The sequence below is a fragment of the Ciconia boyciana genome, chromosome 28 (assembly GCF_034638445.1).
Source record: "Ciconia boyciana chromosome 28, ASM3463844v1, whole genome shotgun sequence".
NCBI classification, from domain to species: Eukaryota; Metazoa; Chordata; class Aves; order Ciconiiformes; family Ciconiidae; genus Ciconia; species Ciconia boyciana.
Window position 1 is genome coordinate 1,299,714 of NC_132961.1, and position 13,210 is coordinate 1,312,923.

At 70.5% G+C, this 13,210-nt stretch overlaps 1 protein-coding gene across 1 annotated transcript in view; it reads right to left on the reverse strand.

Annotated features, from left to right (window-relative positions):
* The window catches only part of MYBPC2 (myosin binding protein C2), a 46,299-nt gene that overhangs the window by 19,948 nt on the left and 13,141 nt on the right, over positions 1-13,210 (reverse strand). The window contains exons 12-20 of the mRNA XM_072847639.1: positions 12,265-12,431; positions 10,958-11,123; positions 9,432-9,538; positions 8,200-8,229; positions 7,963-8,102; positions 5,145-5,304; positions 4,304-4,408; positions 2,776-2,964; positions 1,750-1,884 (exon numbers count right to left, since the gene is read on the reverse strand). Coding sequence (XP_072703740.1) covers positions 1,750-1,884; positions 2,776-2,964; positions 4,304-4,408; positions 5,145-5,304; positions 7,963-8,102; positions 8,200-8,229; positions 9,432-9,538; positions 10,958-11,123; positions 12,265-12,431 — 1,199 coding nt within the window. The remainder of the gene's footprint in view (positions 1-1,749; positions 1,885-2,775; positions 2,965-4,303; positions 4,409-5,144; positions 5,305-7,962; positions 8,103-8,199; positions 8,230-9,431; positions 9,539-10,957; positions 11,124-12,264; positions 12,432-13,210) is intronic.

Sequence of the window (13,210 nt, forward strand, 5' to 3'; positions counted from 1 at the left end):
GGGGTGGGGGCACGGGGTTGGGGGGCACAGGGGATGGGGTGGGGATATGGGGTTGGGGGCAATGGGGCGGGGGTGGGGGCAGAGGGAAGGGGTGTGGGGGCACAGGGTTGGGGGCAGGGGTTGGGGCAGTATGGGGCAGGGGGGCTCAGGTTGGGGGGCAGGGTTGGAGGTCATGTGGGGTTGGGGGCACGGGAAGGGGTGGGGGGCAAGAGTTGGGGGCAGGGGGATGGGGTGGGGATGAGGGTTGGGGGGCAGGGGTTGGGGGCAGGACTTGGGGGCTGGGGCTCACTGGGGCAGAGCTATGGGGCAGGATTAGGGGCAGGGTTATGGGGCAGGACAGGGGCAGCGACACAAGGCAGAGCCCCCCCGTGGGTCAGGGTCCCCCCATGGGTGTGGGTCCCCCGTGGGTCTCGGTGCCCCCCCACGTGGGTCAGGGTCCCCCCGTGGGTCGGGCTGTCCCCCGTGGGTGGGGGTGCCCCCATGGGTCGGGCTCTCCCCCTCTGTGGGTCTCGGTGCCCCCCGTGGGTCAGGGTCCCCCCCGTGGGTGGGGGTGCCCCCTGTGGGTCTCGGTCTCCCCCGTGGGTCGAGGTCTCCCCCGTGTGGGTCGGGCTCTCCCCCTCCGTGGGTCTCGGTGCCCCCTGTGGGTGGGGTGCCCCCCGTGGGTCGAGTTCTCCCCTCCCCGTGGGTCGGGCTCTCCCCCGTGGGTCTCGGTGCCCGCCCGTGGGTCAGGGTCCCCCCGTGGGTCGGGCTCTCCCCACCCGTGGGTCGGCTCTCCCCCACCTGTGGGTGGGGGTGCCCCCGTGGGTCTCGGTGCCCCCCGTGGGTCAGGGTCCCCCCGTGGGTGGGGGTGCCCCCCGTGGGTCGAGGTCTCCCCTCCCCGGGTCTCAGTGTCCCCCTGTGGGTCGGGCTCTCCCCCCGTGGGTCAGGGTCCCCCCGTGGGTCTCGGTGCCCCCTGTGGGTCAGGGTCCCCTCCGTGGGTCTCAGTGTCCCCCTGTGGGTCAGGCTCTCCCCCGTGGGTCGGCTCTCCCCACCCGTGGGTGGGGGTGCCCCCGTGGGTCTCGGTGCCCCCCGTGGGTCTCGTTCTCCCCTCCCCGTGGGTCAGGGTCCCCCCGTGGGTCTCGGTGCCCCCCCGTGGGTCTTGTTCTCCCCCCCGTGGGTCGGGCTCTCCCCCCGTGGGTGGGGTGCCCCCGTGGGTCAGGGTCCCCCCGTGGGTCAGGGTCCCCCCGTGGGTCTCATTCTCCCCTCCCCGTGGGTCGGCTCTCCCCCGTGGGTCGGCTCTCCCCCCGTGGGTCAGGGTCCCCCGTGGGTGGGGGTGCCCCGCCGTGGGTCGGGCTCTCCCCCTCCGTGGGTCTCGGTGTCCCCCTGTGGGTCGGGCTCTCTCCCCCGTGGGTCAGGGTCCCCCCCGTGGGTCAGGGTCCCCCCGTGGGTCAGGGTCTCCCCCGTGGGTTGGGCTCTCCCCCCGTGGGTCGGCTCTCCCCACCCGTGGGTGGGGGTGCCCCCGTGGGTCTCGGTGCCCCCCGTGGGTCTCGTTCTCCCCTCCCCGTGGGTCAGGGTCCTCCCCCCGTGGGTCAGGGTGCCCCCCCGTGGGTGGGGGTGCCCCCCCCGTGGGTCGAGGTCTCCCCTCCCTGGGTCTCAGTGTCCCCCTGTGGGTCGGGCTCTCCCCCCCCGTGGGTCAGGGTCCCCCCCGTGGGTGGGGGTGCCCCCGTGGGGGGGTGCCCCCGTGGGTGCCCCCCGTGGGTGCCCACTCACCGCCCTCGCGGCAGTACTCCACCAGGTACCCGTCGATGCCCCCCGCCCCCACGCGCTCGGGCGGGCGCCACTTGAGCGTGGCCGTGGTGTCCGTGACGTCATCCAGCACCAGGTGGGTGGGCTCGCTCGTGGGGGCTGGGCGGGGGGGGGAGGGGCACCCCCGCGTCACCCGCCGCCCCCCCGCACCCCCCCCCCCCTCCCGCAGCAACCTGGCACCGCCCCACCCCCACCCCTGGACCCCGAGCACCCGAGGGACCCCACAGCCCCTCCCTGCCCCCCAGGGCCCCCCGGCCCCCCGGACCCCCCAACCCCCTCTCTGCCCCCAAAACCCCCAGGACCCCCGAACTCCCCCGGAGCCCCCAGACCCCCTCTCTCCCCCCGAGCCCCCTCTCTGCCCCCCAACCCCCTCTCTCTCCCCCAGGACCCCCAGGACCCCCAACCCCCCTCTCTGCCCCCCAACCCCTCTCTCTCTCCCAGACCCCCAGGCCCCCCAACCCCCTCTCTCTCCCCCAGGACCCCCAGGACCCCCAACCCCCCTCTCTGCCCCCCAGGCCCCCCAACCCCCCTCTCTCTTCCCCAGGCCCCCAGGCCCCCCAACCCCCTCTCTCCCCCACACCCCCAGGACCCCCCAGGCCCCCCAACCCCCTCTCTCTCCCCCCAGACCCCCAGGACCCCCCAGGCCCCCCAACCCCCCTCTCTCTCCCCCAGACCCCCAGGACCCCCCAGACCCCCCAACCCCCTCTCTCTCCCCCAGGCCCCCCCAACTCCCCCTCTCTCTCCCCAGACCCCCAGGACCCCCCCAGGCCCCCCAACCGCCCTCTCTCTCCCCCAGGCCCCCAAGACCCCCCAGGCCCCCAACCCCCTCTCTCTCCCCCAGGCCCCCCAGGCCCCCAACCCCCCCTCTCTCTCCCCAGGCCCCCAAGACCCCCCAGGCCCCCCAACCCCCTCTCTCTCCCCCAGGCCCCCAGGCCCCCAACCCCCTCTCTCTCCCCCAGCCCCCCAGCCCCCAGGCCCCCCGGCCCCCACCGATGGGCATGAAGGGCTGGGGGTTGTGGCTGGGCTGGGAGACGCCGATGGCGTTGGCGGCGCAGACGCGCATCTCGTAGAGCGTCCCCTCGATCATGCGCGTGGCCGTGAAGGTGGTGGCGGGCAGCACCTCGAAGTTCAGCTTCACCCAGCGCACCGAGCCCTTCTTCCGCCGCTCCAGCAGGTACCCTGGGGGCGCGGGCAGGGGCGGGCAGGGGGCGCACGGGGGCAGGGGGCGCACGGGGGCAGGGGGACGGGGGCAGGGGGACGCGTGGGGGCAGGGGGACGTGGGCAGGGGCGCACGTGGGCAGGGGGACGCGCGGGGCAGGATGCGTGGGGGCGCACGTGGGCAGGGGACGCGTGGGCAGGGGGACACGTGTGGGCAGGGGGACACGCATGGGCAGGGGGACACGCGTGGGCAGGGGACACGCGTGGGCAGGGGGACACACGTGGGCAGGGGGACGCGTGGGCAGGGGGACGCGCGTGGGGGGCACACGTGGGCAGGGGGACGCGTGGGTAAGAGGACACGTGGGCAGGGGGACACGTGGGCAGGGGACGTGGGCAGGGGGACATGCGTGGGCAGGGGGACACGCGTGGGGGGCACACGTGGGCAGGGGGAAGCGTGGGTAAGAGGACACGTGGGCAGGGGGACACACGGGGGCAGGACACGTGGGCAGGGGGACACGTGGGCAGGGGACACGCGTGGGCAGGGGGACATGCGTGGGCAGGGGGACACGCGTGGGGGCACACGTGGGCAGGGGAAGCGTGGGTAAGAGGACACGTGGGCAGGGGGACACGTGGGCAGGGGGACGTGGGCAGGGGACGTGCGTGGGCAGGGGGACACGCGTGGGGGCACACGTGGGCAGGGGGACGCGTGGGTAAGGACACGTGGGCAGGGGGACACGCATGGGCAAGGACACGTGGGCAGGGGGACACACAGGGGCAGGGGGACACACGGGGGCAGGGGGACGCGTGGGCAGGACACATGGGGGCACACATGGGGGCACACGTGGGGGCACACGTGGGCAGGGGGACACGTGGGCAGGGGACGTGGGCAGGGGACGTGGGCAGGGGGACACGCATGGGGGCACACGTGGGCAGGGGCACACGTGGGCAGGGGGACACGTGGGCAGGGGGACACACGTGGGCAGGGGACACGCGTGGGCAGGGGGACACGCGTGGGGGCAGACGTGGGCAGGGGGACGCACGTGGGCAGGGGGACACGCATGGGGGGCAGACGTGGGCAGGGGGACGCACGTGGGCAGGGGGACACGCATGGGGGGCAGACGTGGGCAGGGGGACGCACGTGGGCAGGGGGACACGCATGGGGGGCAGACGTGGGCAGGGGGACGCGTGGGTAAGAGGACACGTGGGCAGGGGGACGCCTGGGCAAGGACACGTGGGCAGGGGGACACGCGTGGGCAAGGGGACACGCGTGTGTGTGGGGTTACACAGAAGTGGGGACAGGCAGTGACAGAGTGGGCAGGGACACGCGTGGGCAGGGACACGCGTGGGCAGGGGCGCTCACCGGTGATGGGCTGTCCCCCGTCGTACTTGGGGGGCTCCCAGGCCAGCGTGGCCCAGTCCTGCCCCAGCGGGGTGACGCGCACGGACTGGGGGGGGTCGGGGACGTCTGCGGGGACACGGGGGGACACGTGGGGACATGGGGGGACACGCGCTGGCATGGGGGGACACGCGGCACAACCGGCCTGGGCCCCCCTCCCCGGCCCCACCCTGTCCCCAGCCCCACGTCCCCGTGTCCCCGCCACCCCCGTGTCCCCTCGTCCCCAGCCCCACGTCCCCGTGTCCCTGCCACCCCCGTGTCCCCTCGTCCCCATATCCCCAGTCCCCCATGTCCCCCGCCACCCCCGTGTCCCCTCGTCCCAGCCCTGTGTCCCCGTGTCCCCGCCACCCCCGTGTCCCCTCGTCCCCAGCCCTGTGTCCCCGTGTCCCGCCACCCCGTGTCCCCTCGTCCCCAGCCCCACATCCCCATGTCCCCCGCCACCCCCGTGTCCCCTCGTCCCCAGCCCCACGTCCCCAGTCCCCATGTCCCTGCCACCCCGCGTCCCCTCGTCCCCAGCCCCATGTCCCCACGTCCCGCCACCCCCGTGTCCCCTTGTCCCCATGTCCCCACGTCCCCGTGTCCCCGCCACCCCGTGTCCCTCGTCCCCAGCCCCACGTCCCCAGTCCCCATGTCCCGCCACCCCGTGTCCCCTCGTCCCCAGCCCCATGTCCCCATGTCCCCTCGTCCCCATGTCCCCACGTCCCCGTGTCCCCGCCACCCCCGTGTCCCCTCGTCCCCAGCCCCACGTCCCCGTGTCCCCGCCACCCCCGCGTCCCCTCGTCCCAGCCCCGTGTCCCCTCCTTACCGACCACCTTGACGTGGAGGGTGGCCGTGTCCTCGCCCGCGGGGTTTGTCACCCGGATGGTGTAACAGGCCTCGTCCCCGCGCTCCGCGCTCTCGATGACGAAGCTGCTCAGCTCCTTCTGCTCCTCCAGGTGGGCGCGGCCCTCGCGCGCCGAAAACACCTGGGACGGGGACATGGGGACACGGGGAGTGACACGGGGTCGTGGGGACACGGGGAGTGACATGGGGACACAGGGACACGGGGACACGGGGAGTGACATGGGGTCATGGGGACACGGGGAGTGACATGGGGACACAGGGACACGGGGACACGGGGAGTGACATGGGGTCATGGGGACACGGGGACGCGGGGAGTGACATGGGGACACAGGGAGTGACACGGGGTCGTGGGGACGCAGGGAGTGACATGGGGACACGGGGACATGGGGAGTGACACGGGGTCGTGGGGACACGGGGAGTGACATGGGGACATGGGGACACGGGGAGTGACATGGGGACACAGGGTCATGGGGACACAGGGACACGGGGAGTGACACGGGGTCGCGGGGACACGGGGAGTGACATGGGGACACGGGGTCGTGGGGACACGGGGACGCGGGGAGTGACATGGGGACACAGGGAGTGACACGGGGTTGTGGGGACACGGGGAGTGACACGGGGACACAGGGACACAGGGAGTGACACGGGGTCGTGGGGACACGGGGAGTGACATGGGGACATGGGGACACGGGGAGTGACATGGGGACACAGGGACACGGGGAGTGACACGGGGTCGTGGGGACACGGGGACGCGGGGAGTGACATGGGGACACAGGGAGTGACACGGGGTCGTGGGGACACGGGGTCATGGGGAGTGACACAGGGACACGGGGAGTGACACGTGGTCGTGGGGACACGGGGAGTGACATGGGGACATGGGGACACGGGGAGTGACATGGGGACACGGGGAGTGATACGGGGTCGTGGGGACACGGGGACGCGGGGAGTGACACAGGGACACAGGGAGTGACACGGGGTCGTGGGGACACGGGGAGTGACACGGGGACACGGGGTCATGGGGACACGGGGACATGGGGAGTGACACAGGGAGTGACACGGGGTCGTGGGGACACGGGGAGTGACATGGGGACACAGGGACACAGGGAGTGACATAGGGACACAGGGACACGGGGAGTGACACAGGGACGCGGGGAGTGACACGGGGAGTGACACGGGGTCGTGGGGACACGGGGAGTGACATGGGGAGTGACACGGGGTCGTGGGGACACGGGGACACGGGGAGTGACATGGGGACACAGGGACACGGGGACACGGGGAGTGACACAGGGACGCGGGGAGTGACACGGGGAGTGACACGGGGTCGTGGGGACACGGGGAGTGACATGGGGACACGGGGTCATGGGGACACGGGGACACGGGGAGTGACACGGGGACACAGGGAGTGACACAGGGACATGGGGAGTGACATGGGGACATGGGGACACGGGGAATGACATGGGGACACGGGGAGTGACATGGGGGACACGGGGAGTGACACGGGGACACGGGGACACAGGGACATGGGGAGTGACACGGGGACATGGGGAGGTGACACAGAGACATGGGGACACGGGGACACGGGGAGGTGACACGGGGACACGGGGACACAGGGGGTGACACGGGGATACAGGGACACGGGCACATGGGGAGGTGTCACAGGGACATGGGGAGGTGACACAGGGACATGGGGAGGTGTCACGGGGTCATGGGGACACAGGGAAATGTCACAGGGACACAGGGACATGGGGACAGAGGGAGGTGACACGGGGAGGTGTCATGGGGTGATGGGGACATAGGGAGGTGTCACGGGGACACGGGGACATGGGGAGGTGTCGTGGGGACACAGGGATATGGGGACATGTGCGGGGTCATGGGGTGTCACAGGGTCCAGGGGACATGGGGAGGGGACATGGGGACATGGGGAGGTGTCACAGGGGCAGGGGACACGGGGACATGTCATGGGGAACGGGGACATGGGGACATGGGGACACGGGGAGGTGTGACAGGGTCATGGGGACACGGGGACACAGGGAGGGACACGGGGACACGGGGACACGGCCACAGGGCTGTGGGGACACAGGCTTGGGGACACGGGGACAGGGGAGGGCGCAGAGATGTGTCACGGGTGGACACGGGGCAGCCCTGCGGCAGGGGACATGGGGACATGGGACACCCCAGGGTGGGGACACAGGGACATGGGGGACACGGGACCCCCACGACAAGGACATGGGGACACAGGGGGACATGGGATGCCCCAGGGTGGGGACATGGGGGGACACGGGACCCCCAAGACAAGGACATGGGGACACGGGGGGACACCCCAGGGTGGGGACACAGGGACATGGGGGGACATGGGACCCCCAAGTCAAGGACATGGGGACACGGGGGGACATGGGGACACGGGGGGACATGGGGACACCCCAAGGTGGGGATGTGGGGACATGGGACCCCCCAAGATGGGGACACAGGGACATGGGGGGACATGGGACCCCCAAGACAAGGACACGGGGACACGGGGGGACATGGGACACCCCAAGGTGGGGATGTGGGGACATGGGACCCCCCAAGATGGGGACACAGGGACACGGGGGGACACGGGACCCCCAAGACAAGGACACGGGGACACGGGGGGACATGGGACACCCCAAGGTGGGGACACGGGGGGACATGGGACCCCCAAGACAAGGACATGGGGACGTGGGGGGACACGGGACCCATGGGGACACACGGTGACACGGTGACAAGGCGGGGGGGGGGAGGGGTGTCCCCCCAGGTGTCACCTCATCGCCCTTCATCCAGGTGACGGTGGGCGCGGGCTCCCCCGAGATGGGGACGTCGAGGCGCAGTTTGTTCCCCGCCACCACCACGATGGTGTTGGCCGACGCCTTCCCCGAGCAGTCCAGGTGGATCTTGGGGGGCTCTGGGGGGGGACACGGGGGGACACGGGGACACGGCGCTGGCACCTCGTCACCCCCGCTGTCCCCAACCCCGCTGTCCCCAACCCCTCCCCCCCTCACCTTGCTTGGGGACGTACTCCACCTTGATCTCTGCGGGGGCGGGGGAAAGGGTTAAGGGGGGATGGGGGGGGACAGGACACCTGAATGTCACCTGAGCCACCCCCCAGTGACGTCAGTGTCCCCAAAGTGTGACACCCCCCCTACCCACCCCCCAAGCTGTGGGGGTCCCCAAACCGCCACCCCCACCCCCACCCCGGTGGTGTCCCCAGATGTCACCCAGAGCCCCCCCCCCCCAAAGTGTCCCCATGGGGCTTGTGTCCCCCAGCCCCACAAGTGTCCCCACAGCCCCACAAGTGCCCCACAGCCCCACAAGTGGCCCCAAGGGGCCTGTGTCTCCCCAGCCCCACAAGTGCCCCCCAGCCCCATAAGTGTCCCCCAGCCCCATAAGCACCCCACCAGCCCCACAAGTGTCCCCAAGGGCCTGTGTCCCCCAGCCCCACAAGTGCCCCCCAGCCCCATAAGTGTCCCCCAGCCCCTAAGCACCCCCACCAGCCCCACAAGTGTCCCCAAGGGGCCTGTGTCTCCCCAGCCCCACAAGTGCCCCCAGCCCCATAAGTGTCCCCCAGCCCCCAGCACCCCACCAGCCCCACAAGTGTCCCCAAGGGGCCTGTGTTCCCCCAGCCCCACAAGTGTCCCCCAGGCCCCACAACTGTTCCCTCAGCATCCCCAAGGGGCCTGTGTCTCTCCAGCCCCACAAGTGCCCCATCCAGCCCCACAAGCGTCCCCCAGCCCCACAAGTGTCCCCCAGCCCCTAAGCACCCCCACCAGCCCCACAAGTGTCCCCAAGGGGCCTGTGTCTCCCCAGCCCCACAAGTGCCCCCCAGCCCCATAAGTGTCCCCCAGCCCCTAAGCACCCCCACCAGCCCCACAAGTGTCCCCAAGGGCCCTGTGTCTCCCCAGCCCCACAAGTGCCCCACCAGCCCCACAAGTGTCCCCAAGGGGCCTGTGTCTCCCCAGCCCCACAAGCGCCCCCAGCCCCACAAGTGTCCCCCAGCCCCTAAGCGTCCCCAAGGGGCCTGTGTCTCCCCAGCCCCACAAGTGCCCCCAGCCCCACAAGCGCCCCCTCAACCCCACAAGTGTCCCCAAGGGCCTTGTGCGTGTGTGTCCCCAAGTCCACCAGTGTCCCCTCAGCCCCCTGAGCACCCCCCCCCCAGCCCCCCAGGTGCCCCCCCAAGCGCCCCCAGGTGCCCCCTGTGTGCCCCCAAGTGCCCCCAAGTGCCCCCCTGCCCCACCGAGGAAGTTGAGCTTGGCGGAGAGGGAGAGGGCGTAGCCGTCGGGGATGAAGGTGTAGTCCCCCTCATCCTCGGGGCGCACGTCGTCGATCACCAGCTTGTGGATCCTGGCGGGGACGGGGACGGTCGGGGGGAGCCCCACGGCGCCGGGGGGCGGGGGCAGCAACCGAGACCCCCACGGGTGCCTCCAACCCCCTTGGGACCCCCGTGGGTGGCTCCGACCCCACTCCAAGACCCCCATGGGGCTCCAATCTTCTCTTGGGTGGCTTCAAGCCCCCCCCCAGAGACCCCCATGGGTGGCTCCAAAACCCCTCCAAGACCCCCATGGGTGGCTCCAACCCCCCTGAGACCCCCATGGGTGGCTCCAAGCCCCCTGAGACCCCCATGGGTGGCTCCAAGCCCCTCCAAGACCCCCATGGGGCTCCCAGTCTCCTCTTGGGTGGCTTCAAGCCCTTTGAGACCCCCATGGGTGCCTCCAACCCCCTTGGGACCCCCATGGGTGGCTCCAACCCCCCCAAGACCCCCATAGGGCTCCAATCCCCCACCAAGACCCCCATGGGGCTCCATGCTCCTCTTGGGTGGCTCCAAGCCCCCCTGAGACTCCCCTGGGTGCCTCCAACCCTCACCCAAGACCCCCATGGGTGGCTCCAACCCCACTCCTAGACCCCCATGGGGCTCCAATCTCCTCTTGGGTGGCTTCAAGCCCTTTGAGACCCCCATGGGTGCCTCCAACCCCCTTGGGACCCCCATGGGTGGCTCCAAGCTCCCTGAGACCCCCATGGGTGCCTCCAACCCTCGCCCAAGACCCCCATGGGGATCCAATCTCCTCTTGGGTGGCTTCAAGCCCCTCGAGACACCCATGGGTGTCTCCAGCCCCTCCAAGACCCCCACGGGTGCCTCCAATCAACCCAAGACCCCCATGGGTGCCTCCAACCCCCCTGAGACCCCCATGGGTGCCTCCAATCACCCCGAAGACCCCCATGGGTGCCTCCAACCCCTCCAAGACCCCCATGGGTGCCTCCAATCCCACTCCAAGACCCCCACGGGTGCCTCCAACCCCCCTGAGATCCCCATGGCTGGCTCCAAAACCCCTCCAAGCCACCCATGGGTGTCTCCAATCAACCCAAGACCCCCATGGGTGCCTCCAACCCCCCTGAGACCCCCATGGATGTCTCCAATCACCCCCAAGACCCCCATGGGTGTCTCCAATCACCCCCAAGACCCCCATGGGTGGCTGTAATCCACGTCTCAGCTCCTCATGGGTGTCTCCAAGCCCCCTGAGACCCCCATGGGTGCCTCCAATCACCCCGAAGACCCCCATGGGTGCCTCCAACCCCTCCAAGACCCCCATGGGTGCCTCCAATCCCACTCCAAGACCCCCACGGGTGCCTCCAACCCCCGTGAGATCCCCATGGCTGGCTCCAAAACCCCTCCAAGCCACCCATGGGTGTCTCCAAAACCCCTCCAAGCCCCCACAGGTGCCTCCAGCCCCCAGCCCCGCGTCGGGGGGATCCCCGCGCACCCACCTTCCGCTGTGGGTGATGTGGATGCGCTTGCTGGGGCGCACCTCCACCCCGTTCTTGTACCAGCGCCCCGTCACCTTCTCGTCCGACACCTCGCACTTGAAGACGGCCTGCTCCGACGCCTGCACCGTCAGGTCCGCCATGTCCTGCAGGACCTCCAGCTGCTTCTCTGGGGGGGGACACACACACACGGGGTGGGGGGACCCCCCAAATGCACCTGCAACCCCCCCCAAGCCCGGGGAACCACTCGAGAACCCTCCAGAAATCTCCTGGGAACCACTGGGACCTCCTGGACATCACCCACGGATCCCCCAGGGACCCTGGGACCTCCTGGACATCACCCACGGACCCCCAGACACCCTGGGACCTCCTGGACATCACCCATGGACCCCTCAGGGACCCTGGGACCTCCTGGACACCACCCACGGACCCCTCAGGGACCCTGGGACCTCCTGGACATCACCCACGGACCCCTCAGGGACCCTGGGACCTCCCGGACATCACCCACGGACCCCCAGACACCCTGGGACCTCCTGGACATCACCCACGGACCCCTCAGGGACCCTGGGGACCTCCTGGACATCACCCACGGACCCCCAGACACCCTGGGACCTCCTGGACATCACCCACGGACCCCCAGACACCCTGGGACCTCCTGGACATCACCCACGGACCCCTCAGGGACCCTGGGGACCTCCTGGACATCACCCATGGACCCCCAGACACCCTGGGACCTCCTGGACATCACCCACGGACCCCCAGACACCCGGGGACCTCCTGGACATCACCCACGGACCCCCAGACACCCGGGGACCTCCTGGACATCACCCACGGACCCCTCAGGGACCCTGGGGACCTCCTGGACATCACCCACGGACCCCTCAGGGACCCTGGGGACCTCCTGGACATCACCCACGGACCCCCAGACACCCTGGGGACCTCCTGGACATCACCCACGGACCCCCAGACACCCGGGGACCTCCTGGACATCACCCACGGACCCCTCAGGGACCCTGGGGACCTCCTGGACATCACCCACGGACCCCTCAGGGACCCTGGGGACCTCCTGGACATCACCCACGGACCCCCAGACACCCTGGGGACCTCCTGGACATCACCCACAGACCCCCCAGACACCCGGGGACCTCCTGGACATCACCCTGGACATCACTCCAGCATCTCCTGGGGCTCCAAAGGGACTCTCAAACACCCCCCAAACATCTCATAGATCTTCTGGAGACCACTCAGCATCCTTGGGACCCCCCCAGGACCTCGGGGAGACCCCCCAGAGCCCCCCCAGGGACACCTACCTTCCACAATGACCTCGGCCTCGCTCTCGCCCCCGTTGGTCATGATCTTGTAGCGCCCCGTGTCCTCCTTGGTGGCCTCGTTGATGATGAGGTACTGCTTCTTGCCGTCCTTCTTGAAGCGGTACTTGAAGGTCTCCTCCCGGGTGAGCTCCACCCCGTCCTTCATCCTGGCAGCGACAGGCGACGGGAGCACAGACGTGTGACACGGCATGGACACGCGGTGGTGGGGATGGACATGGGGTGGGGGGGATGGACATGGAGTGGTGGGGATGGAGACGGGGTGGTGGGGATGGAGGACATGGGGTGGTGGGGATGGGCGACACGGGGGTGGTGGACACGGGATGGTAGGGATGGACAGGGGTGGTGGAGATGGACACGGAGTGGTGGGGATGGACACGGGGTGGTGGGGGTGGACACGGGGTGGTGGGGGTGGACACGGGGTGGTGGGGGTGGAGGACACGGGGTGGTGGGGGTGGATGACACGGGGTGGTGGGGGTGGATGACACGGGGTGGTGGGGGTGGATGACACGGGGTGGTGGGGGTGGATGACACGGGGGGTGGGGGTGGATGACACGGGGGTGGGGGTGGATGACACGGGGGGTGGGGGTGGACACGGGGGGTGGGGGTGGACGACACAGGGGGTGGTGGACATGGGATGGTAGGGATGGACACGGGGTGGTGGAGATGGACACGAGGTGGGGGTGGACATGAGGTGGTGGTGGACACGTGGTGGTGGGGGGACATGGGGTGGTGGTGGACACAGGGTGGTGGTGGTGGACACGGGGTGGTGGGGATGGACACGGGGTGGGGGTGGACATGGGGGGGTGGGGACGGACACGGGGTGGTGGTGGACATGAGGTGGTGGTGGACACGGAGTGGTGGGGATGGACACGGGATGGTGGTGGTGGACACGTGGTGGTGGTGGTGGACACGTGGTGGGGATGGA